The sequence below is a fragment of the Alligator sinensis genome, unplaced genomic scaffold (genome assembly GCF_000455745.1).
Source record: "Alligator sinensis unplaced genomic scaffold, ASM45574v1 scaffold964_1, whole genome shotgun sequence".
Lineage (NCBI taxonomy): Eukaryota > Metazoa > Chordata > Crocodylia > Alligatoridae > Alligator > Alligator sinensis.
This window is the reverse complement of record NW_005842680.1, coordinates 573,942-597,243: the sequence shown is the minus strand read 5'-3', so window position 1 is coordinate 597,243 and position 23,302 is coordinate 573,942. Positions and strand designations below refer to the sequence as shown.

At 57.6% G+C, this 23,302-nt stretch overlaps 1 protein-coding gene across 1 annotated transcript in view; it reads left to right on the top strand.

Annotated features, from left to right (window-relative positions):
- The window catches only part of GRIK3 (glutamate ionotropic receptor kainate type subunit 3), a 97,678-nt gene that overhangs the window by 19,748 nt on the left and 54,628 nt on the right, over window positions 1-23,302 (top strand). Inside the window, exons 2-8 of the mRNA XM_025215865.1 lie at window positions 4,553-4,729; window positions 8,339-8,564; window positions 8,647-8,714; window positions 9,154-9,335; window positions 13,440-13,493; window positions 18,184-18,357; window positions 20,458-20,601. Coding sequence (XP_025071650.1) covers window positions 4,594-4,729; window positions 8,339-8,564; window positions 8,647-8,714; window positions 9,154-9,335; window positions 13,440-13,493; window positions 18,184-18,357; window positions 20,458-20,601 — 984 coding nt within the window. The 5' untranslated portion in view covers window positions 4,553-4,593. The remainder of the gene's footprint in view (window positions 1-4,552; window positions 4,730-8,338; window positions 8,565-8,646; window positions 8,715-9,153; window positions 9,336-13,439; window positions 13,494-18,183; window positions 18,358-20,457; window positions 20,602-23,302) is intronic.

Genomic DNA, 23,302 nt, shown 5'->3' with positions numbered 1-23,302 from the left:
GGGAACCCCAGGCTAGCGGGGGTGCTCCAGGGAAGGGGTCGGCCGGACGGGAGGCACCCTAAGGGAGGCACTCGGAGCCTGGACGGTGGTCAGCGCAGGGAGGTGGGCGGCTCCATGCAGGAGCGCCCCCTACTGGCCCGCCACAGTCCTGTCCTTCAGATGCCGGGCTGGGACTCGGAAAAGCTGGGGCTGTCTGAGCCTCGAGGTGCCAAACCAGGCACGTCAAGTATCCGGTTGGCCCTGGCTGTCCGTTGCCCAAATGTCTTGCCCCTGCTTGACCTGCGGAAGGGCATGTTGTGCTTGAACGCTTGTCTAGCATCTCCCCACTGTGCAGTTGGTGCAAGAAAAGGGATCACCCCAAATCTTGCTTCTTGCATCCTGCCTGGGCCATTGCATCCCCCGCGGGACACCCCTATGATAGATGCAACCCCGCGAGCTCCGCAGCAAGAGGCTGCCCCTGCACAGGGAGGGAGTCACTTGATTTGGGGCCTGTGGATGCCCGGAAATCATGAGAGCGCTCCTTGCGTGGCCGCTGGTGCTGCGGAGATCAGGGTTTTGACTGCGCTAACAGCTAAGGGTGGTTTTCCTCGTCTAATGCAACAAACCGCGGTGTCGTGCGCAGGTGCCGTTGTCTCCCTTTGGGAGCATCCACCTGCACGAGCTGGTGTCCCCGTGTAAGCGTACGTCTGGCCCTCGAGCAGCCCTTCATCGCTTTTACCAGCAGCGGGGGATTTGGGGACGCCCCGTCAGCCACGCGTGAACGGTCTGTGCTGCCAAACCGGCCGATGCGCCCTCCCTATCTCGCCGCCCGCCGGTTGTGAACACACGCGCACCCCAAGGGCGTGTGCAGTCGAAGAAAAGCTGGGGACAGAAAGCATCTGGCTCTGCCATGAGCTGGTGAAAGACTCCTCTCACGCCGGGGGGAAATCTCTCCTTTCAAATATAAACGCTGCTTGTTCTGATGCTGGATGCTCTGCTCTCAGAGCTGCCGAGGAAGGACCTCGGTGTGAAGTTTTGGCTTTTCTATCTACTTTGCATCAGACTTTGCAGGACTGTTTCCCCCCCACCCCCCGCTATTTCCAGACTCTCCTTCTTCCCACCCAGCCCGGGTATCGGGTCCGCCTGGACCAGGCAGATCTCCAAGAACCGCGGGAGCCACGCACTCAGGCCTTGTCCCTCATTTCCTCTCTAGCACCAGCCCATTTTCTCCATTTTTATTAAAAGGGAGAAGCTGTGACAATTATTTTCATAATTAGCTGGCTCTCCAAATTAATGCCAATTACGCTATGTAATCGGGATGAAGATTATGCATTAATCAACTGTTCCAAGCTAGTTATTAGACTCTTTAAATAATGATTGTGAAGAACGCACGCGAAGGAAAGGCGCGCGAGCTCGGCAGGCAAGCAGCAAGCGCTCCAGGAGAGACGGCAGCAGGGCCTTTCAGGACGAGGAGGGGGAAGATCCCGCCTGCCCCCTTTGCAAGCAGACGAGGATGTCACGTTGCCCCCGTGCTGCTGCGATACCGTCACAAACACATTATTGGCGCCTGTCGGCCTTCTCGCGGCTCGGCCCTAAATTCAAAGGGTCACAAGGAAAATGCTCACGTGAGTCCAGGGGCCCAGAGCCCATGTCGAGCCGTGAGCAACCCCTCTCCTGTCGCCGGCTGTCGTTGGTGCAGAGGACAGCCGTCCTTTCTGGCTGCAGAGACGCGTGGACAGGAGCCCCCGAGTGCGTCGCCCTGCTCTGCCGGGCGGCTGCTCGGGCCGATCGGATGGGAGGTGCCGTCATGGTTGGACTTCCCACGTGGCCTGTGCTGCCCTCACATAACCGAGGCTGCAAGCCACGGGCCAACGCGGCAGCTCTTTGCTTCGGTGGGACCAAGTGGCTTCCCCCAGCCCTTTACTTCCAGGGCCCCTTGCTCTCTGTCCTGGCCGCCCAGGCAGTGGCACTCGCTGAGGCCGTCCCTGGAGCACGGTCCAGTTGTCACAGAAAAGCAAGGTGTAATCTTCACAGGACGGCTCCGTCAGGACGGGGATGTGCCCGTGGGCCGGGGGCCGTGCAGTCATGCCACGCGCAGGGGGCCTGGTCTCCCCAGGATGAGGAGGCGTGGAGGAAAGCGAGGAAACCCGTGGGTTTGATCCACATGCGTTGGTATCAGCGAGGAGACGCGCTGCTGAGTCCAAGGGTCTTTGCGGCCAACACGTCCCTGCTGCAAACCGCCCGTGCAGAGGGGAGGGCAGCCTGCGGAGGTCAGGAGCGGGGCTGCAGGAAGCCCGGCAAACAGAGGGGCTTTAGATGCATGGGTACAAGCACTTCTTTATTGCTCCTCATTGCATACATGGCTAATTAAGAATCAGCTTCCCCTGCTGCCCTCTCCTTGACCGCTTGCTTGGCCTAGCTCAGTGCTGCGTCGCCGGCTAGAGCCCGGGCTGACGATCCACCGCACGCCCACCGTGCAAGGTGCTGCAGGCTGAGCCCGCGTCCCCACGTGTGCCCGGGGCCCGGGCCAAGGCCGCAGGTGGGACCAGGCTGTCCTCCAGCACGAACCGTCTTCGTAGCTGGAGGTTTCTCAGCCACGGGGGATTTTTAATGCAATGCTCGAATTAGAGACAGCCCTTTTCAGGCTGCCCGTGATGCTCCCTGTGCCTGAAGAAGGGTGTTTGTACCCGAAAGCTTGCAAAGAACAATTTGTCCAATGGTTTAGTTGGTCTGATAAATGATACCACCTCCACCGACAGGCCCTTGTCTGCCTCTCTGCCCGGGAACCCAGAGACCATCTGTTACCAACCGCACTTGCTAATCTCAAGCATCCCTTAATTATCTTGGCTGGCTTCTCAATCACCTCGCACCGGGTCTGCATGGCTTCCCACGGCTCTGGAAGGGCTAGAGACTGTTTTCTGTGTCTCGGAGAAGAGGAGTCATCGCTACCTAATTTACAGCCTGGCTCGTGTCAGTGAGCGGGGGTGTCAGCGTGGAGCCTCACGGACACAGAGCCGAGCCGTACCCTGACCCGAGGCTGCTGCCTTTGGGGACCTACGATGGCATTAGCGGCTTCGAGCCCCGGAGAGCATGCCTTCAAGCTGCGCGTTGTGGAGCAGCCCAGCTGGTAGGTGTTGGTGGGCTCAGACGTTTCTGCTTGTCCGAGCTATGAACTTGCAGAGCAAAAGACGAGGAGAGAGAAAAGATGGGACGGGGAGTGCTAAAAATAGGGAAGGACCAGGAGGGAAGCGAGGAGAAGCAGAGAGCAGCTGCAGCTTGCACTCGGGAGCCCTTCCCTCGCCACGTCTCTGCATTATTTACACGGCGTGACGACTGCGCCGGGCGAGGGGAGCGGGCTGCCTGCACCACGGCCGACTGGCGAGATGTCACGGCACGCCAGGCAGCGGCACCGGGGGAAGCCATCGCCTACCATCGTACGTGGGCAGGAAAGGCTCCACACCCCCAAGGGTTCACGCCCGGCTGGCCTTCCTCCCCTCCCGGAGCACTTCTCGGGGTCTCTCGACCTGCCCCCCACATCGCCAGAACCAGAAATCTTGACATCTGATTTTATTTTGCAAGCGGATCATGCAAAAAATAAAAAGATCAGATTGGGTCAGTTGGCGCTCCTTCCGGTTTGTTCATTTGGGGTCTCGCTTTGCCCGTGGCCGTGCCTGAACCGCGCACACGCCAACTGCAAGGTCACAAGCGAGCATCACCAAACGGGCTGCTCTCGGACACGAGCACACGCGGACGCGGCGAAGTGCGGACCAGGCAGCTCTGGCTCGTTCGCCAGCTTCTCAGTGAGACCTGCGCGAAGGACCGCGCCGGAGCGATGGGAAGAGCCATTGCCCATGCACGATTTGGGAGGAGACAGCTCGTTTGACAAGCACGTGAGAAGATGACTTTGCTTCTGACCTTGAATTTCTGCTCAGGTTTTAGCGCCAGCTAAGTAAATCAGTTCAAAGTTCAAAGCAAAATAAGCAAACCAATAAAAGAATCCCTTCGAATGTCAAAACCGCACTCTTTGGCAGTTTCTTTTCTTTCCCCCCAATTATTGTTAACCCCCAAACCAAGCCTTTCCTGCAAAAGGTTTCAGTTTGGATGAAACAGGATTTTCTGATTGGAAAAAAAGTTTCCTCAGAAAGCTCGTGACCGCGGCTCCTGGCTGCGCCCTGTAGTCTTCTCGCACCGGCTCGTTAGTAGTAAATGCCACTTGCGTTCGCGGGAACGTCATGGCGGCGTTCGTCTCGGGCGCAGGGAGCGTTTGTGAAAACCAAAGAAATGCCGCTTAAGTTTTCCTTTTATCTGCGTTTTCAAAAGCAAGCTTTGTTCCTGAACACTGGAAAAACACCGCCGTGCTGGTGCTGGGCAGTCTCCTTTCGGTGTGCAGTGAGTCTCTTGCAGCATTTGCTTCGGGCAGAATGTCTTTTCCCGATGGGGGAGGGAATACGGCCCCGGCGGGGGGCTGCAGCCCTGGTGTAGCTGCGACAGGCCTAGCTTTGCGCGGGGCTGTGGAGGATGGGTGGCTGGGACCCTCATCTTTTGGCCGACTTCTTTCTGCGCTGTCTTGCAGGGGGGATCTTCGAGTATGTGGACGGCCCCAACGCCCAGGTGATGAACGCCGAGGAGCAAGCCTTCAGGTTTTCTGCCAACATCATTAATAGAAATAGGACTCTGCTGCCCAACACAACGCTAACGTATGACATTCAGAGGATACACTTCCACGACAGTTTTGAAGCCACTAAGAAAGGTAAGCAGGCTCTTTATCGGTTATGTGGCCAACCCTCGGGTGAAGATTCGCGCTGTTTGGCTTGAGCAGAGGTGGCATTTGCTCACGTCGCCAGGAATGGAGAGGTTATTAATGGACTGCTTCATTTATTTGAGAATATACTCATTTCCTGCCCGTTTCCATCTTCCTCCATGGCAGCCCTAAGGTGGTCAGGCTCAGCATACCTGCAAGGGACTGGTAAAAGCCTGTGGCAATAAAATAGCTCAATGAATTTTGCATTTCATCTCCCGTGAAGAGAAGGTGCAGTGCAGAACATGGTGTGCATGCCGTCTGGAGCACACCTTTGGGACAGACCGCTCGCTGTTCAGTGAAGGACATCGTGTCTACGGGGTGGGTGGGCAGACAGGAGGGGTATAGAGGTCAGCCCTATGCATTGCTAGCATGGGGAGATGCTGGGCAGACCACTCAGAGTCGCCCACGCGGAGGGATGCTCTTGCACCCTGGCCTGGCCACGGTCAGAAAGGAGGGACAGCCGCAGGGCCCTGCAGCTGCTCCGCCCGGGGCGCGCTTCTCCTGTGTAAACTGCGCGATGGTCTCGTTCCTAAAACAAACAGAGCAAGGCGCACACATTGAACCGCGTTACGTTCTTCTTACAAATGTTCAATCTAGATGACGTTGGCACCGCAGGAGACTCCGAGCATAGGAGAAGCATGAATAATCGGAGCTCTCTCTCCTCGGGGTCAGGAGCGATTCCCAATGCCTCGCTCTGAATGACAAGCCCGGGGCGCTGAGCGTCCTTCGTGTGCGCGGGGGGGATTGCCTGGGTCTCCAGCTGAGCTGCTCCAAGTCCCGAGAGGTCACCTCAGGTCCAGGAGACCAAGCCACTGCCAGGGGAATGCTCTGCCCTGCACCTCCTGGCCCTAATTTCAGGCTTGAGTCACTTGACCATTTCCCTGCCGGGCTAGGCGAGCTCTCTCCAGCTCTCACTGAAGTCTGCAGCTCCTCGTAGCAGTGACACTAATGGGATGTGATGAGTAAATAAGGTGGTTTTAACCCGGGCTCTCCTGCTTCATTAATGTGCTATCACCTCGCTCGTTTGCATTGCTAGCTCGAGGCTACCCAGCTTGCCCAAGAAATAGAGTACACACACACACACACACACACACACACACACACTAAAAGAAGAGATAAAACATGGCGATGAAACAGCATTTGAGCTACTGGTTTGTCCAGAAGTTAAAGTGTGTTTGCCTGTTACCATGTATGTAGGCTCTTCTTTCTTGCCAAGGTTGCTGTTCTTCTGGTTTGCACTTTTTAAAAGCGCCTGGGTGCGGTGCAGCAAAGCTGGGTCCCCGTGAGCTTGTGGCTCAGATAAGCGTGCAAGAGTTTGTTTGTGCACCACAACCTCCAAAGACATGGTCCAAAAAGGCTCGAGCCTCTTGAGAGAGTTTTCCCCCTTTTTCTCTTTTCTTGTTCTCTATTTTTGGTGGGTTTTTGTGGCGTCAATCATTGGCACCATTTCAGGTTGTGCTCACCTCCTTAGAGACCCTGGCCTTCCGGGGGTATTTTGGCCCTAGGAGAACACTTATCCAGACATTTTGAGAGCCTCAGGAAGGTGTGTCTCCAAGTCTGACCTAGGGCTGGGCACGGAGGTCCAGGCACTGCTCTTTCCTTCCACAAAATGTTCACACTTGGAGAAAAGGCAGCCGGTCCTTCTGTGCCCAGCAGGAGTTGTCCCCATTGCTGGATAACCTCCTGTCCCAGCTTCCCGCGGTGAGGGACTGCAGGGTGAAGGAGGATGAGGGTTATAAAGAAAGTGCAATGTTTTATGAGAACGATGTGTATGTTTTGTGTCTGCATCCAGCTGTCTGAGCTGGCGGGTTGGAGGGGCACCGACACGGACAGGTGCTAACGTGTAGCAAAAGAGCTTGCCAGGCATTGGGGCCGTTCGGGTTTTTTGGTCTTCCTTATCTTGGACATTTCCCTAAGGCTCCCTTGACCCCTCACCATGCCAGTGTGGTGGGTCTCATGCGGTGGTGAACATTTGGCAGGAGGGCACTGAGGGGAGCGGCAGAATACCAGCACGTGTGCACGCGCACATGTGTATGTGTCCACCAGCTCCATGGCAGGAAGCTTTTTTGTTTCCTGCGCTACCCATCACATCCAGCTTTCAAGACAGGTACCGGGAGCCTCTGAGGCTGCATTACACCCCACGTCTGCAATACAGATGGACTTTAATTAAGTACATCGGGATCCCTGTTCTGCTCTGATTGTCCAAGATAAAGTATCTGCTGACTTCTGAGAGCATTTTATCTGAGCTGGTAGAAGAGCAGGCCCCGTAATGACCGCTCGTTAAGTGCTGCCAGCTCAGCACGCCAGGTCCCACCGCTCTCAGCTGCTGCGGGCAGCACCGAGGAGCTTGCTGCTGCAACCCGGGTACAGAGATGCATCTTTATCTTGAGCCTCTGGCTTTCTCTGGTGCAGGATGTGTGGCGATCACATACGCTCTCGTTCCGTACGCAGCGGGTGAGAAACTCTGGCCTCCGTGAAATCAGTGACCCAAATCCCTTCCGGTTTCATGGGACCCTGGTTTCATCCACTAGTCCAATGAGGGCCAATGTCTTTGGCGAGCAGGCCACAAATCACCCTCACACCCTCTCCGCTCCTTTTCCTCTGCTTGATTTTCTGCCCGATTCGCCCTGTCTGAGCTGCTGCTCTGCTTTCTGCTCCCTGGCCCGTCTGCAGCTGCGCTGCCTGCCCCTCTGTGCGTGCCCGGGTTGGTCACCCCTGCCCTGCACCACTCACTTGTGAGCAGAGGGAAGCATCCAGCCCGTTCAAGTCAGGAGAGGAGAGAACGAACGCCCGGGACCGTGCTGAGAAGTGCTCAGCTCCTCTAGCGACGGACCCTGAATGGAGCAAGCGCTAAGTGGAGCCTCCTTGAAGCTGATGATTATGCAAAAGGCTCTTGTTACCTTGATTTGCTGAAGGAAGGGCTGGATCCTCCAGTCGGTCAAGTGGTCATCCTCCCTGCGAGGGGGAAGAGTCAATGGAGGGCCCTTGTTCGCAGGCGTAAAGGCTCAAGGACCCTGCTTGCAAGCAATAGCAACTTTTCCAGTGCCTTGCTCTCAACCATTATCTTTATTGAGCTCGATGCCCTTATAAATGCTTTTTATTTTCTAAGGAAGCCGCTGCACGCGCACGAGCAAAGAGCACTTTTCAGAGCAAGGTGAATCGGCTTTTGATTTCGCGTAACGAAGCCGTCTAGAGCTTGCTGCTAGCCGCTTCTGCTAAAAATCCAGGTTTTCGGCTGAAACCCAGTGTTCAAACCCACCCTAAGACTCTCACCGGCTGCGCCCCTCGGTTTTCGGAGCATGTCGCACCCAGTGCCATCATTTTTTATGGCAGGAGAGGTGTTGGGGGGTCGCTTCCCAGATGCCTGCGGCGGTTGTGCCGTGGTTGTGCTGGTTGGGGATGGTCCTGCTTGGAGCAGGGTGTTGGACTGGACGACCCCTTCCGAGCCTCACGTGTTCTGCTTGCATGCACTCCTGGAGGGAGGGCTGCCCCGGGGTGGATGGGTGTGGGAGGGATGTTGTCCGGTGTATTGACAGCTTTGATCCCTTTCTATTCCAGCCTGTGACCAGCTCGCTCTTGGGGTGGTAGCAATATTTGGGCCTTCTCAAGGCTCCTGTACCAATGCCGTTCAGTCCATTTGCAATGCACTGGAAGTCCCCCACATACAACTCCGGTGGAAGCATCACCCGTTGGATAACAAGGACACTTTCTATGTCAACCTTTACCCTGACTATGCTTCTCTGAGCCATGCCATTCTGGACCTCGTACAGTATTTGAAATGGAGGTCAGCTACCGTTGTGTATGATGACAGTACAGGTAGGTGAAGGAAGAGCTGCTGCAGCTTCTCTATCGTGGGTTCCTTGTAGGGACTGTCCTAGCGCACCCCTCGCGGAGAAAACCCACGCCATGTCCTGCAGTTGGTCCGCAAAGAAAGGTAGGAAGTCCTCGTGCGCTCACAGCCGGACCAGACAGGGTCCTTGGGTTGCTGCTGAAGCTTTGCATTCACGACCTGTTGGGCGCTGACGGCCCCGGGCACGGCCACCAGCGACCAGGGCCGGGCGGCAGGCCGACCTCTCTGGCGCTCTCGCTGCAGTCATTGCTGCCGTGTCCACGTGCAAAAGGACTCTTGCGTGGAATATGAAAGCTCGTCCCAGACAGCTCCTTTGTTGGGACAGACTATGTTATAAAATGCTAATGAGGGGGACGGGGGGTGGGGGGCAGGCACGGCCGTGCAGGGCTTCCCTTGGAAGTGGGGTGCCCGGTGCCCCCTCGTCCCCAGTAGGATGAAGGCCCGGGGCGGCGGAGGGGAGACGAGCGTGCCCTTCCCTGCATAACGCTGCGGTTTCTCTCTCTGTGCCCCGCCGCGCCCTAAGGGCTCATCCGGCTGCAGGAGCTCATCATGGCCCCGTCGCGGTACAACATCCGGCTCAAGATCCGCCAGCTGCCCCTGGACACGGAGGACGCGCGGCCGCTGCTCAAGGAGATGAAGCGGGGCAGGGAGTTTCGCATCATCTTCGACTGCAGCCACCTCATGGCCGCGCAGATCCTCAAGCAGGTGAGCGAGGCAGCGCCCGCCGGCGGCGTCCCAACTCGAAGCAGGTTTCAACAACGCAGCGGTGGGGCGAGGAGGGGCCGGTCCCTGCTTGGGCCCTGAACGCCTCGCAGAATTAACCCAATTTCCATCTAATTTGGTCTTTCGGTGGAAAATTGGATTTTGACCCTATGAAATATTTCCTGGAAAGTGTCTGGTTTCTGCAAAGGATCCAAAAACCAAATGACACTGGAAAAACTCCCCAAATCACTACAAGTAAATAATAATAAATGCCCACAGAAAATGAGTCTCCCACGGAGGGAAATGGCTGCGGCTGCCCCGCTTCGGTTTGCGCGCCGTGATCCCCAGATGCGCGGTCCGCGAGGACTTTATTTCCCCGCTGCGCAGAGGTCTGCCCTTGCCCAGGTCTCCCGCTCTTCCCGTAGTCGTGTCCCCGCGCTTGCTTCGTGCCACTTCTTAAATTGCCTTGCCCCAGAGTCTGAACACGCTCATCCTGGCGCACGACGTGAGCTGCTATACCTCTGGCTAGGTTTCTTTTGAGCAGGCATGCGTGCACGCGCACACACGTGTATTGACACGTCTGGTCAAAATGGAAATGCCAAGAAGAATATCACATTCCTGGGTCCTCGCATCACTGTGTTGTGCTGTTCTCTGCATTTGAGCCTAGATGTCAGTGATTTTCCAGTGACCTGCCTTCCCCCCCAGCAACTCCTTAATTCCTCCGTCTCACATGCCAGAAGGCTTGGATGCCCCCCCTGCTCTTCCTCTTATGTACGTGCCATTATGGTATGGGGTTGCCAGGAGGCCAAGCAAAATGTTTGCATGAGGGAAGTTAAAAAATAGCAAACATCAGTGTCATTTATAGCAGCCCAGTGGGACACCAGGCCCTGATTAAATGAACCCTCAAAGGACCGAGCAGCTCAGCAAACAGGCGGCGACTGTCCCGTGCAACCCCCGTGCCGCTGCAAAATGAAGGGAAATGCCCTGAGCGTGCGGAGAGCCCAGGACGCATTGCCATCTCCTGCCTATTACTTTAACATGCTGGCTGCATTTGGTGCTGTTCACTTATTATGCAGTTTATTATAGTTTATTGTGCCATCTGCTCCACTTCTCATCGTGCAGGAAGAGGAGGGGCAGGGAGTGGGGGTGGGAGAGAAGGAAGCTTCCCTGCGTCTCCCGCGGGTTTTTTCCAGGACAACAACAGAGATTTCTGCTTGGCAGCGGTGCATGGATTACGTCTGCCTGCGGACCCCACACCGAAGTGCGCCAGGGTGTTGTAAGCCCCGTTCACACCTTAAAGTTGTGTCTGCGCGTATTTGCTCAGCCAGCCGTGCAATGCCGGCTAAGCCGCCTGTTGTGCACAGAGCTGTCCCACGGCCGTGCTCACACGTGCGGGGACAGACCAGTCTGTCCTAGTCCTCTCTCGTCCTCGCTGCTGGGCAGTGAGAAATGCTGACCTGGAGCAGCCAGCCGTGCCTGGGAAAAGGAGCCTCTCTCCTCTCCATGAAGCAGGTGATGGAGGAGCTAACTGTCACTCGCCATTGGGGTCTTCCACCTTTCCCCCTGCAGCATTGCATTCCTGTGTGCTGTGAAAAGCCTCGAGTCCTGGCAAAGAAAGGAAGGACTGCAGAAGGTGCTTGCGAGAGAGAGACGTTTTGGAGCGGGATCCTTTCTCCTTAGCCGTGCACAACATCTCTGCATCGTTTCCTTCTGCAGCCGTGTAGCAAACACTGGCAATTAAACACATGCAGATTTGACCTCTACCGAGTCCTCTGAGTTCTCCCTCTGCTCTGACTGGTCCAATGCACTGCAGAGAAGGGCAGGAGTCCTACAGGCTATGCCCTAAAAATTAAGGAAAATAAAGTAAGTAAAATACACATTTGGGCCCAAATCCCCCAAAGCAGTTGTTGATCCAGGTGTTTGCGTTGCCTTAAAGCGGTCCAAGTTTTAGGAGCTGAGCGTCTGCCTGGGCACCCATGAACACCAGTCATGCCTCAAATCCTCCGGATCTACTTAACATGTAATAAATAATCCCCTTAAGTCATTAGCTTGCAGGCAGCTCATAGTTACCTGGAGCGGCACTTGGGACCCCAAGAGCTTTCTCAGTACGGGGATGCAGAGGAACTTGTCCCACGGCTCGCCAGCCAGCGTGGGCTCCTTGGGATGACACGGGGGTTAAAACATTCACGTTTTTGGCCTCTGGGACCAGCAGACTCTTTGGCAATGTCTATCGGGAAGCCAGGCTTTCTTAGCAGGCCTCGCACAGTCCCCAGGTATCTTTGATGTCCATGTCTGCATCACTGGTCGATGAACCCATTTGCTCCCTGGCTTCTCTCTTGCCCGTCTCGGCGGGTGGCTGTGCGTAGGCCTGTTAATGTAAGCACAGCCCCCACGTCCCCTTCTCCTGGGGTGTCTCTGTGGCTTCCCCTGCGGCATCACCCCACGCACTCCCCTTTTCCCCCTTTGCAAAGGCAGGGGTTTATTCTGCCCTGGGAGGCTGCTGCATGCACCAGACAGGAGGACTGGGTCTCATCTCTGGGGTTGCCCAGGCTCGAGACCTGCTTGGCTTTGCATTCGTATCCAGGTCACAGAGAGGCAGTGGGAAAACGTCCCACTTTGCAGCCTGGTGCTTGGGCTCTGCTCCATTTTTCCAGCTCTCCAGACCTCCCGCTTGCTTTCAAACTGTCTCTTTTCCTCGGAGCTAAACTCTGCCCTAGTAATTTTAGCAGAGCTGCGCAGAGAGCAGAGGGAAGCAAAGCCTCCCCCGTTGCACCCCAGGTGAGCTGAAGCCCCGTGGCTGTCAGGGGCGGTTTTAAAGGGCTCCCCAATCCTCCGTGCCGTGAGCAGAGCCCCCGGCAGTCTTTCCCGTGGCCTGTGCTGTGCTTCCCCCTCCGCCGAGTCTGCGGTGAAGCGTGTGTAACCCTGGGCAGGACGCAGAGCCAGCCCGTGTCCTGCTCGACGGAGATGCACGCCACTCATCCTCCCTCTCCCTGATGAGCCCCCACGGAGGAGCTGCGGCAGGAGATGCTGAAAGCCGGGGTCAGTTCGCCGGTCACCGCCTCGCCGCCTCATCTGGGAAGATGCCGATCTGCGGCTGCCCCCAGCTCCGAGGAGCCAGGCAGCTGCGAGACGGTCGCAGCCCATGGAGCTGGCTTGGGTTTCAGGCTCGCTGCACGAACGGACTCGCCCTTCGCCCCAGCCCTGCTGACATCCAGCCTGGGCTGCTTGGAAGCGCTTCACACCGGGGCGGGTGCCAGCCCAGCCTGGTGCCAGCCCTGAGCAACTACTCAATTTATATTCATTGATTTGACTCTATTGATGACACAAGAATGACTCTCTCTTTTTTTTCCCCCCCTTTTCTTTTCTTTTCTTTTTTCAAACCCTGGACTCTAAACGGAAACTTTCCTGGGGTCAGTGCGGGAGCTGAGTGCTAATTATGCTCTTCTGTTTATTGTGCTCAGGAAGAATGGGCAGATAGTCATTTTCTTTCTTAATTAGCTGCATGCCTGTGGTCGGTACAAAAGAGCCACACAAGCAGCGGGGGAGGAAGTTGCAGATGAATGCTATGCGCCAATTTAAGAGAGGGGAGGAACAAGCTTTTCCCTTCCCCTTGCAAGGTCGGCACGCAGCGTAACGACTAGGGGAGCAGTCCGTTTCGTGCCCCTGCCTCGGTGGCTACGAGGCTGCCCCTCACCCGGCGTGGGAGCGCAGCAAACACAGACGCTGTCTTCCCCTCGGCCCCAGCCGGGCCAGAGCCAGAAGCTCAGACAGAGCCGGGGTTTTGCTCGGCAGCGTCTGCGCGCGGATGCAGATGCATGCTCGCAGTCATACGTCCTTTTTCCCACACCTGCAACCTCTGCTGAGGTCGGTGGGTGCGGGGTGCTCCCCGCACCGGTGCAAACTAAGCCACGAGACACAGCGCCGTGCACAGGCTCGTGTCTGAACACGAAGCACCTGCCGAGGTGCTTTGCTGAATTAGCGGAGCCCCCAAAGGCTTTGTGCCCTGCCCCAGCTGCCCCCGTGCCTACCAGCCAGCCTCGAGCTGCTTTTTGCTAGACGCTCGTGCTCTGCTTCTCACTAACCAGGTTCTCCCCTGCTTTTCTTAAGGCCATGGCCATGGGGATGATGACGGAGTACTACCACTTCATCTTCACGACGCTGGTAACGTATCGCAGCTCTGCCTTCCCTCCTGCCTTTGCGCCGCTCCCCGGATGAGGTGTGGGGGCTGCAGGCGGCCGGAGAGCAATCCCGGGGGTGGGGGCGCCCGGTCTGCGCAGCGGGGACCACGGCGCCGTGCTGAGCCCCGGCCCGAGCGCAGGGGCCCTTCTTCTCTTGCAGCGGTTACTTGTTGAAGTACCGCCTGAATGCCCGTGCTAAAAGCCAGGCTCTCTCGGTCTCTAAATGCCACTGATTTTACACCACGTCTACCACCCTTCGTGTCTGAAGGCACTCCAGATTTACACCAGGGGAGGGGAGAGGAGAGACAAATCTGGCCCCGGCAGTTCTTCAGCCCTTTACCCTCTGGCTGAGCGCGCACGAGCACCGCGGGGCCCGGGGCCATGGGAGCAAGGCGTGCGGGTGCTGCGGTGCAGGCGTAACTGGGTGCCCAGCTGCTCCGAAAGCCCAAGGCAAGCCCTGCCCCGGGGGGGGGAGCAAGGGAGGGGGCAGATATTTTAATGCTACAGGTTTATTTGACACAAGAAGAACTCAGGTTGAAATTAGCCCTAGTCTCATTAAATACAGGCTAGTTCCCCTCTGACTCCAGGAGGTATTTCTCTCGGCGTGCCGTTTCTGTTTGCATTGAGGAGGCTGCCGTCCGGGAGTCTGCTGAATTGCGTGTGATGTTAAAAAACTCATTTATCTTTTTGCCCTTTAGGAACGAAACATAATAAACTAACCCTTAAAAATTGCAAAACTTATTTTTCAAATGCAAAAGACATTTTAATTACTCCTGCTGCCATTATCTATTCCAAGCAGCTTTAAGCCATTCCCAGATAACCTCCTATTAATCAGCCCCAGCTGAGCCTATAGAACATTTCATGGGTAGGTAAAGCCTGGAGGTGAAAAGAAAAAAAAAATGGAAAAAAAATTATAATAAATTAATAGATAAGCAATCACAATTAATGCCACTTTCCTGAAATAACAGTTACATCACGGGAAAGAGATTTTAATCTGTCACTCCTCGAGGCAATGTTTTCCTAGCTTGCAATGCATGTGCTCCAGCTTCTTCCCTACTAGACCCATGGGGTGCTAATGAATTAGTCTATTATGCTGTACTGAATGTTTCTAAAAGGTCCCTCGTCAATACTGAGTACAGTGCATCAACATTTGGCATAGGATGCTTCAACATTTTGCCAGACAGCCAGGCTGAGCACAGTTCGCCGAGTTCAACACGAACGGCCTTGTCTCGAGCTCCCTCCCAAGAGCGGTGGAGGTGGCAAAGGCCGCGGCGCCGGCGCTCGGTGTCACAAGTGCACGGGCCCGGACCCTCTCCAGCTCTGAGCAGCCCCAGCGCCCGCTGGGGTCGCTGGGACTCGGGGCCGTCAGGGGGTTTGGGGCAGCGGGTAGGATCTAGCCCCGACTCACTCGTGCAGCTGCCCAGGGAGAGACGAGCACAGAGGCAACGCGGTGCTCACAGTCCCTCTGTCTGTGCACGCAGCGCGGTCCGCGGGAGTGCCGCGGGCTCGGGCATCACCATCAAACAAGCGATGGTCTAAGGCCGGTGCGGAGGAGATGAAGCAAAGGGGGAAGGAGCAGACGGGTGTCACGGTGCTAACGCTGCCGGCGCCCTGTCTCGGCCACTTCTGAAGACATCCCAGTACTGAATCTGCAGAGTTGCTTGGAGGCGGATGAGCTAGATCCCCCAAAGGCATTTCCCTGGACGCAGGGAGGCCGGCAGGGCGACGGTGCCACCGTCTCTGGAACGTGCTTGATGACGGAAAAAGCATCCCGGGCATGATTTGCAAACCTGGGGGCTTCACAGTGAGTGCCTGGGGCTGGATTTTCAGACATTTAAATAAAAATCCAACCTAGTTTCCTTGTTTAGGCACATAAGTGAACATAGGTGCTCGGGACCAGCTGCAAACAAGCGTGTCATCTGTAGGAAGCAGCACGTCAGCGAGCCAGAGCACGCTGAGTCCGTCAGTGGCCTTGCCTGAAATCGGGGCTGAGGGGCCAGACTGCAGAGCATCGGCATCTCGTGTGGCTGCGCTGATGCACAGACAGGGACCCCGCTGGCAGCGCCATCCCCAGAGCGACTCGCTCTACGGGAGCCCGTGCAGGGAGGGGTAAGTCGGTAGGGGAGTTGCCAGTGCAGAAGTCTGCAGGGTCGAGACCAGCCCAAAACAAGAGCGCCCTGTCCTGCGTGCTTGCCAAGCACCTGGCTCCAGGGATCCCTGCTCTCGGCCGGGAGCGGCTCTGAAGCAGCAGCGAAGCTGGGAAACCCCGGGGAGCTGGGACGCGGGGAAGAGGCAACTCGGCACGTCTGAGAGGGGAAGCTCCAGAAAAAGAGTGAGATGACTTTGCCGCACCGAGATGCCTGCCAGAAGGAAATGCAGATGAGCTGGAAAATGGGACCAGATGCTCCAGCGTGCGGATCAAGGACAGGCAGGAAAAGAGGGGCCAGAAGGAGCTTGTGTGTCATGTCCCCTCTGCCATTTCTGCAGATCCACTTGGCTTCCTAATTGCCCTTTATTCCAGGAGGAGAGGAGTCGAACTGCAGCTGAGAGGTAAAAGGGGGCAGAGGGGAAGGTCCCCGGAAAGGCTCCCATCAGTGCACTGAGCTGGATCGTGCTGCATCGCTTAGAAAGATGACATCCCCGCCTGATTTCCAGCCTGCCCTTTTATCTGGGGCTCTGGTTTGGTACCTGCCATTTTGCAAGGGAAAATAATTGATCCTTCAGGGCTTGACATTGATTAACGACTCCATCATCTACTGTGCGGGAAGGCATGGCATCCATCAGCTGGGCATTTTGTGGATGCCAAACAGGGGGCCACCATTTAAAAAAAAAATCTCTAAAAGCTTATGAAAAGAAAATAGCTGCAGCAATTCCTCACTCTCCCACTGAGCATGCAGGCTCGGCTGTCCAGGCTGCACTGATTTTAATGGCACTTTGATTCGGGCATTGCTATTTGGATGTAGTGCCTTGTCGCTGCTCCAGACAGGACCACGTCCACGAGAGGATGAGGCTGCCAGCAGGGTCCTTCCATCAGTCTGGGGATGCACCGAGATCACAGCTGCATTGTCAGGGGAGATCTCTGTGCAGCCTCTGAGAGGCTTAAAGACTTGACAATCCTAGATCCATCAGTGGAAAATCCCGGTAACCTCTGCAGCACCCTCCCTTCCCCCCTCCAAAAAAGAAAGGAGGCGTGCAAGAGAGCCACAAGCATCTTTCTAATGTCAACGCACCCTTGGGCAGAGCTTCCATGCCCTGCAGAGCTGTGCCCAGAGCTCACACACCCCAGAGCTGCCATGGACCAGCTCACGAAACCCTTGCAAAGTGCTCCCTGGGGTACTAGCTTTGCACAAAGACTGCAAACCAGGTCTGTGTCTTTGCAGCATGCTGCCAAGAAGGGACCCGGTTCCAGTGCAGCAGTGCAATGGCATCATTGCAGGGTCTAGACATATGCCAGGGTCCCACGGGGCCAGGCGCTGTCGGCACACAGCACAGGACGATAGCTCCCCGCCCCCCAGAGCTTGCTGGACACAACGGGGATGAGCTAGAGGCAATGGGCAGAGCTGAAGCTGACCACTCTTGGAGCAGGGAGCTATCGTCCCGTGCTGTGTGCGGACAGCGCCTGGCCCCGTGGGCCCTGCGTCCTGCTGTCCTCTCCAAGCACAGCCCCGCAGGCTTCTCAGGGACTTGCTCAGTGTCTTGTTTGAACCAGAAACCTCCTCCCCGCCTTCATCAGGGCTTCTCATGGGCCCGTGCCCCGGAGTCAGGATCACGTTATGACCGTGGCAGTGCAAGCGTGGGGACCCCGAGGCTGCGAGAGAATGATATGTCCCCTGCCTGAAAGCCCCCACCTCCCATCATGATATCTGCACAATTAGCCGCGCGTTTCATCAGCGGTTTTACTTAATCCTTCTCCCAAGCTCAAGGCTCAGTTGAGGGGCAGATATCCCCCACTCCTTGCAGACGTGCAGCAGTGCTTCACATGGGGCGATGAGACGCAGCCCTTCCCGGAGAGCGCGTGTCCCTTGCCTGGCACCAGTTGCTTGGCTGAACGGCTCAATCGCCGGCTGTGGCAAGCACAGGCTCCGGGTACGGGCTGGTAGAAAGGGGAGGGAGCCTGCCACGGTGGAGCTCACCTGCAGCAGCTTGCTCGTGCACTCGCCCTCTTGAGGGGCACCTGGGAGCCAAAGCTCAGGTTACTTTTACCCGGAGTGAAACAAAAGGCGAATCCCCACAGTGCGTCCCACGTGCCGTGCCGTGTGAGCCTGCAGGGGAGCAAGGCAGCCTGGCCCTGGAGTCCCACACTTCCCGGGGCCTGAGTTTTGTTCCCAATGCCTGCGTGCCGAGTCTGGCCAAGTCATTTGACCTCCGTGTGCCTCAGCAGAGCAGGGACAGCCGTCCTCCCGTGCTGCCCGCGCCTTGTAGACCTTGCTCTTTACGTGGCAAAGGTGTCGGGAAAGGGGCTCTCATCCCACGCTGCATCCAGCACGGTGCAGCCCTGGCTCCCCTGAGCTCTCTGGATGCTAGCAGGATGCAACTAATCGATGGGGATGAGAGAGGAGCGATGCCCGGGCACCTGGATTCCCCCACCTGACACTGGCCACTGTGTGCCACCGAGGAAACGAGGCAAAGAAAAGAGAGGCACAAAATGTTTAACCTGGTTTCTCTTTTTTAAGGATCTTTATGCATTAGACCTAGAACCATACCGCTACTCCGGAGTGAACCTGACCGGCTTCCGCATCCTCAATGTGGAGAACCCCTACGTGTCCTCCATCATTGAGAAGTGGTCCATGGAGCGCCTGCAGTCAGTGCCCAAGGCCGAGACGGGACTGCTGGACGGGGTGATGATGGTACGAGGGTCACTTTAAAACCCCGAGGGTTTGCTGCTTGTGCGGAAGGGGCCCTAGGTCCAGCCACCGCTCTGGGCTCTGTGTGGGCTGGGCGAGGCGGGGGTCGGTCTAGGCTTTGGCTAAATAATGGGCATTTGTTTCTTGCTGGCTGTGTTTTAGCTTTTGAAACGCAACCAAGGTGCATGGTGGGTTGCTGTGCTCGCTCCGCTCAGCCCCTCTTGCCCTCGTGTAGCAGCAGGTGCAGCGCGCGCACTGGGTCCCCGTCGGGAGCTGGACGCTGGCGAGCGAGACAGGCTCTTGCCGTGAGCCCCGGCAGGTGGGGTGGAGTTAGGAGAGCCACGATGCTGCCACCGAGGGCCGAGCACCTCTTGGGAAGCGGCTGGAGCTGCTCTGCCGTGCGCTTCCCAATACGCTTTCTAAGGCACCTCCTCCCAGCAGAGCGAAGAGTTTCTCTCTGCAGTGTCAAGGAGCATCCCCCCAAAGCTCAGGCAGGGCCAGGCGGCACAGCTGGGAGACAACCCGGGGAGCAAGCCCAGGTCTCCAGCCCGCCTCCCAGTACCTGGACCAGTCACACCCACCCCCTCCGTCTCTCCCCCACGTTGGGCTTCCCGATAGGTGCCAAAGCTGCAGGCAGGGGCGCAGAAGAGGTGCCCCATGCTAGCCGGCCGTGAGGGTACTTGCCCATTGCAATCTCAGCCGGCTGGTGAGAGCAGCGGGGTAACCCCTTGCACTGGGGGGCCATTCCCTGTCCTGCACCAGTTTCCAAGGACAGCCCCTCCGGCTTGTGCCGTGCAGTCAGGACTGCTCCTGCGGGCTCTGCAGGTCTATGAGAACGTGTCCCCGGGGGTCTCCAGCCCCTCCGTTGACAGCTGCTAGCAATGCTTACCCCATGTCCTCCTCACTCTTTGGTTTCATGCTTTTAGTCTCCCCTCTCACTCCGTGTCTTCTCCAAAAGCATCGCTGCAGTATATTAAAGAGCCCCCAAATCATCCCGTGGCAGCCGTGGGCTGGTGCAAATACAGGCCGATGAAGGGAGAGGCCTGAATCTGTGGCGAGGCTCTGCGGAGCGAGCCCTTTGCTCTGTGCGCACCAAGGGGAGGATTGTCAGCAGTAATAGGTGGCCTTCCTTATTGAGGAGCCCTTAATTAACGTGGGCACGCCAGCAGCGTGTGCTGATAACGAGGGCCCTGAGCTCTGTTCCTGCTCGCTCGTGGCTTTGGGCAGGTTGCTCACCCTTCCCGTTCCTCGTTCCCTCCATCCAGGATGTCAGGATGCCAGGGTTTTCCTGGGTTGTGTGTTGGAGGGGGAAGGGAAGTGGCTACCCAAGGGGGAAAAAAGCCCTTATTATTCTGTTTTTTATTTGTCTGACGTTTCCTTTGCACCAGCCAGCAGTCGTGCGTGTGTGACAGCAGAGCAGCAGGTGCATTAACCCCCCGGTGGGTGCAGACAGACAGCCGACACTCTCCCGGGCTGTGATTTAAAGAGATGGCTTTCAGTGTAGAGTACCGTGCGGGGAGCAGGCTCCTGCTCCTCCGACTTTCCCTGCGCTGTGTACAGAGGTAGCGGCAGGCTTACAGGTCCTGGGGTCAGGCTGGAGGATCGCAATGGACTCGCCTCGCTTTCGGAGGCGGGGGAGTCCGTCCTGGTGACCTTGCCCAGACTAAGACTATTCCCTGCTTCCTTTGAAGTCAGGGGTTGCAGTTGGCTTCAAAGGGATCGGGATAGGAGGTCCTTCCTGATGCCATCGTACCCAGCATTAATTAAACTGGCTGGTGTCAGTCTGGCCCTGGGGCCCCTGCAGCTTTCGGCCGTCTCTTGAGCTAGGACTGTGTTTTGCACTCACCTGTGTCCCCGTTAGCCCACGGGCAGGCCAAGTATCTCATTAATCTCATCTCCAGTGAAACTGTTACCCAGGACTCCCTCCTCGTCTGTCCCAAGGAACGGTCCCAGCCCCCTCCCGCCCGCGGCTGAGGATGCCCGGTGGGGTTGCACCCTGCAATGTCTTGCCTTGGCACGAGGGAGTCTCCGAATGGAGCCGGCAGTAGCGCCCGGTCGCTCCGGGGCAGTTATCCACCCCCATGCTCTTCCCCTTTACTTTAGACAGATGCTGCCCTGTTGTACGACGCGGTCCACATCGTCTCGGTGTGCTACCAGCGCGCCCCGCAGATGACCGTCAACTCCCTGCAGTGCCATCGACACAAGGCCTGGAGGTTCGGCGGGCGCTTCATGAATTTTATAAAAGAGGTAAAAGCGCGGCCCGCGTCCACGGCTGCTTCCCACCCTCCCCAGCACGGGGTGGCGGGAGGAAAGCGGGGACAGCAGCATTTTGGGGAGCAGATCACACCAGCGGGGTAGGGACGGCGGGGAGCAGGACGCAGGCTGCGGACTGGACCCGTGGGCAGGTGCAAACACGGCGGCACAACACACCACGCCGTTCTGGCCAGGGACCAGCGCTGCTGGTCTTGCTGGGCAAGGCACTCCTGGCTCTGGGGGAGCGGGAGCAGGGCTGCCTGGGACCTGTGCAAGGGGTCCGGTGGGCAGGGTCCTGCCTGGGAACTAGGAAACCCAGTTTCTATTCCCAGTTCACCTGCTGGTGTGGCCTGTGCCCAGCTAAAAGTGCTCGAGAGGTGTGGACGTGTGCTGTGGGCTGCACTGGACACTGCACATGCATGGGATGCACCCTCTCTGGGCTCGGGCCCGCAAAGACGGAGGCACCGGCATGAAGGAAATGATGTGGCTGGAAGCAGGGCTCCTAATGAGCACGGGGCAGCAGGCGAATGGTTTTGCTCGTGAATCTTAAGAGCCATCAAAGAGTGACGTGCGTGCAAGAGGCTCCAGGCCTGGGCCGGGCCACCGGCTTCATTGCACCAGTGCCTTCACGTGACCCACCGTGGGGTGCAGTGATCGCTGGGTGTGCACCAGCACATGATACTCGTGCCCCGAGTGCTGGCCGGGGCAGAGCCCAGGATTTAGCAAGTGGGGAACAGGGGGAGCAAAGCGAGAGCTGTGTTTTCTCTGAGCTGCCATCGTCCTCCTCTCCTGGTGTCCCGTGCACGTCGCTGCTCGCAGCTGGCTTCACCGGGGAAGCAGCGGCAAGCCCCAGGGACTGCGGCCAACCCTCTCCCGAAACAGCCCCACGGTGCAGGCAGCTGGAGTGAGACCCCCCACGGCAGCCCGGCTTCCCGGCCTCCACCCCCTCCAGGGGGGCATCCCCGTCCGAAGAAGGCTAAAGCAGGAGGACACGAATCAGGCCACATGACCGCGCTGTGATGGCAGGTGTCTGGACAGAGGCTCTCCTTGCTCCCAGCCGTGACACCAGAATTGCTCGTTTCTGTGCGTGGTTCATTCCCGATTCACGTTGCTGCAGCACCGAGAGCCCCCCCGACTCAGCCCTGCTCCCGCTCCCGCTGTGGGCTAAGCCTGTCCACGTGCACCGCGGATGGGGCATCCCAGCGGGGGCACGCAGGAAGGACGGTCCGTTCGTGGACCCGCTCGTCATTTTGTTCCCTTCTGCAGGGAGCTGCCCCCGCCGGCTACCAGGAAACCGTGTCAGTCGTTTGTTCGGTCGGCTCCTTTTGCAAATTGCTGAGCTTTGCACTCCAGCGCCCGCCCCTCGTCTCCCTTCCTGGCACCGCCGCAGCGAGCAGCGCAGTCACGGTGTCCTCCTGGCATCGAGGCATCCCAGGCCTCACCTAGACGATAGCGCCAGTGCTTGCTTCTGTGGCACGCGTGCACACGCGTGCTTGGCCTTGCTCTGGACAGGCGTTTGCAGCCCTGACATCCCCAAGGGCACGGCGTGGGTTGTTCTCCCTAGACGAAGGCAGCCTGCCGTGCATGCCACCTGCCGCCCTGGGGATGCCCACAGCTGGCGTTTAGCAGCCACTCCTCCCTCTGCACCGGAGAGCTGGGAACTGAGCCCGCCGGGGCACAGAGCAGCCAGAGGAGCCGGGGCACCAGGCCAAGGGAAGGGGCAAAGCAGAAGACGCTCCTCTGAGCTCCCTTCTCAGCGCTGCCTCCACTCTCCGTGCCTTGAATGCGAGCGTGTGCCTTCGCTAGCCGGGGGCAGCTGGAGACGGGCAACAGCGAGGGGATCGGGGCCCGTTCAGGACTCACGCGGGTTAGCTCAGAGCAAGCGGGAGCACAGCAGAGATCAACTGGCCCGGGCGTATTCTGGAGGCTGAGAAAGCGCAGAGGAAGAGGGGGGAAATAATGGTTGTTTCCTGTAAATGGTGTTTTGTCCTGAGTCATTTGACTGGCGCTGCCCGCAGCACGTCTGCCAGGGGAACGTGTCCTGAGCACAGTGCTGGGCACCAGAAGCGGATGAGGTCATTATTGGTACTCAGGTGTGCCCTGTGCGTCACGAGTCTCACCCGTGCAAGGAGGAGAGCAAGGCCGCGGGGCCTCGGTGACTTGGCCTTGCCGGTGAAAGACCCAGAGCCGACAAGGTGGTGCCGATAGCGCGCCCAGCGCGTTGCTTCTTCCCAAACAGCAGCGAGCAGCAGCGAGGCAAATGTATTTGTGCCCTAGGATCCCTGCACTCTGTTACAGCATCCGAGTTTCCACACGTGCACGGGGTCTCGGCTTCTCTAGGCTTCACTTCCCCATCTGAAAAGCAGGCGGAGAAATCGTTAGCGCTTTCTGACTTCAGAGCACTTTGCATCTGCTAGCTAAGGAGCCAGCATGATCCCACCCTGAGCCAGGTGTGGCCCGCGTGTGCGCTCCATCGGTGTCGTCTGAGGCCAGACGGGCCTCACCTGTTGGCTTTGCCGGCGTTCCCGCAGTGCTAGGAAGTTTTGCATTGTGTGAACGTGCTGGGGGCTCATCCCGAGAGAGACGGGGAACACAAAAGGTGCAAATGTAAATCATAGCAAGGACTATAATAGGATTTATGGAAATCTCTAGCCTGGGCTGCAGCAGGAGCAGTGATGGAGGTGATTATTAATTA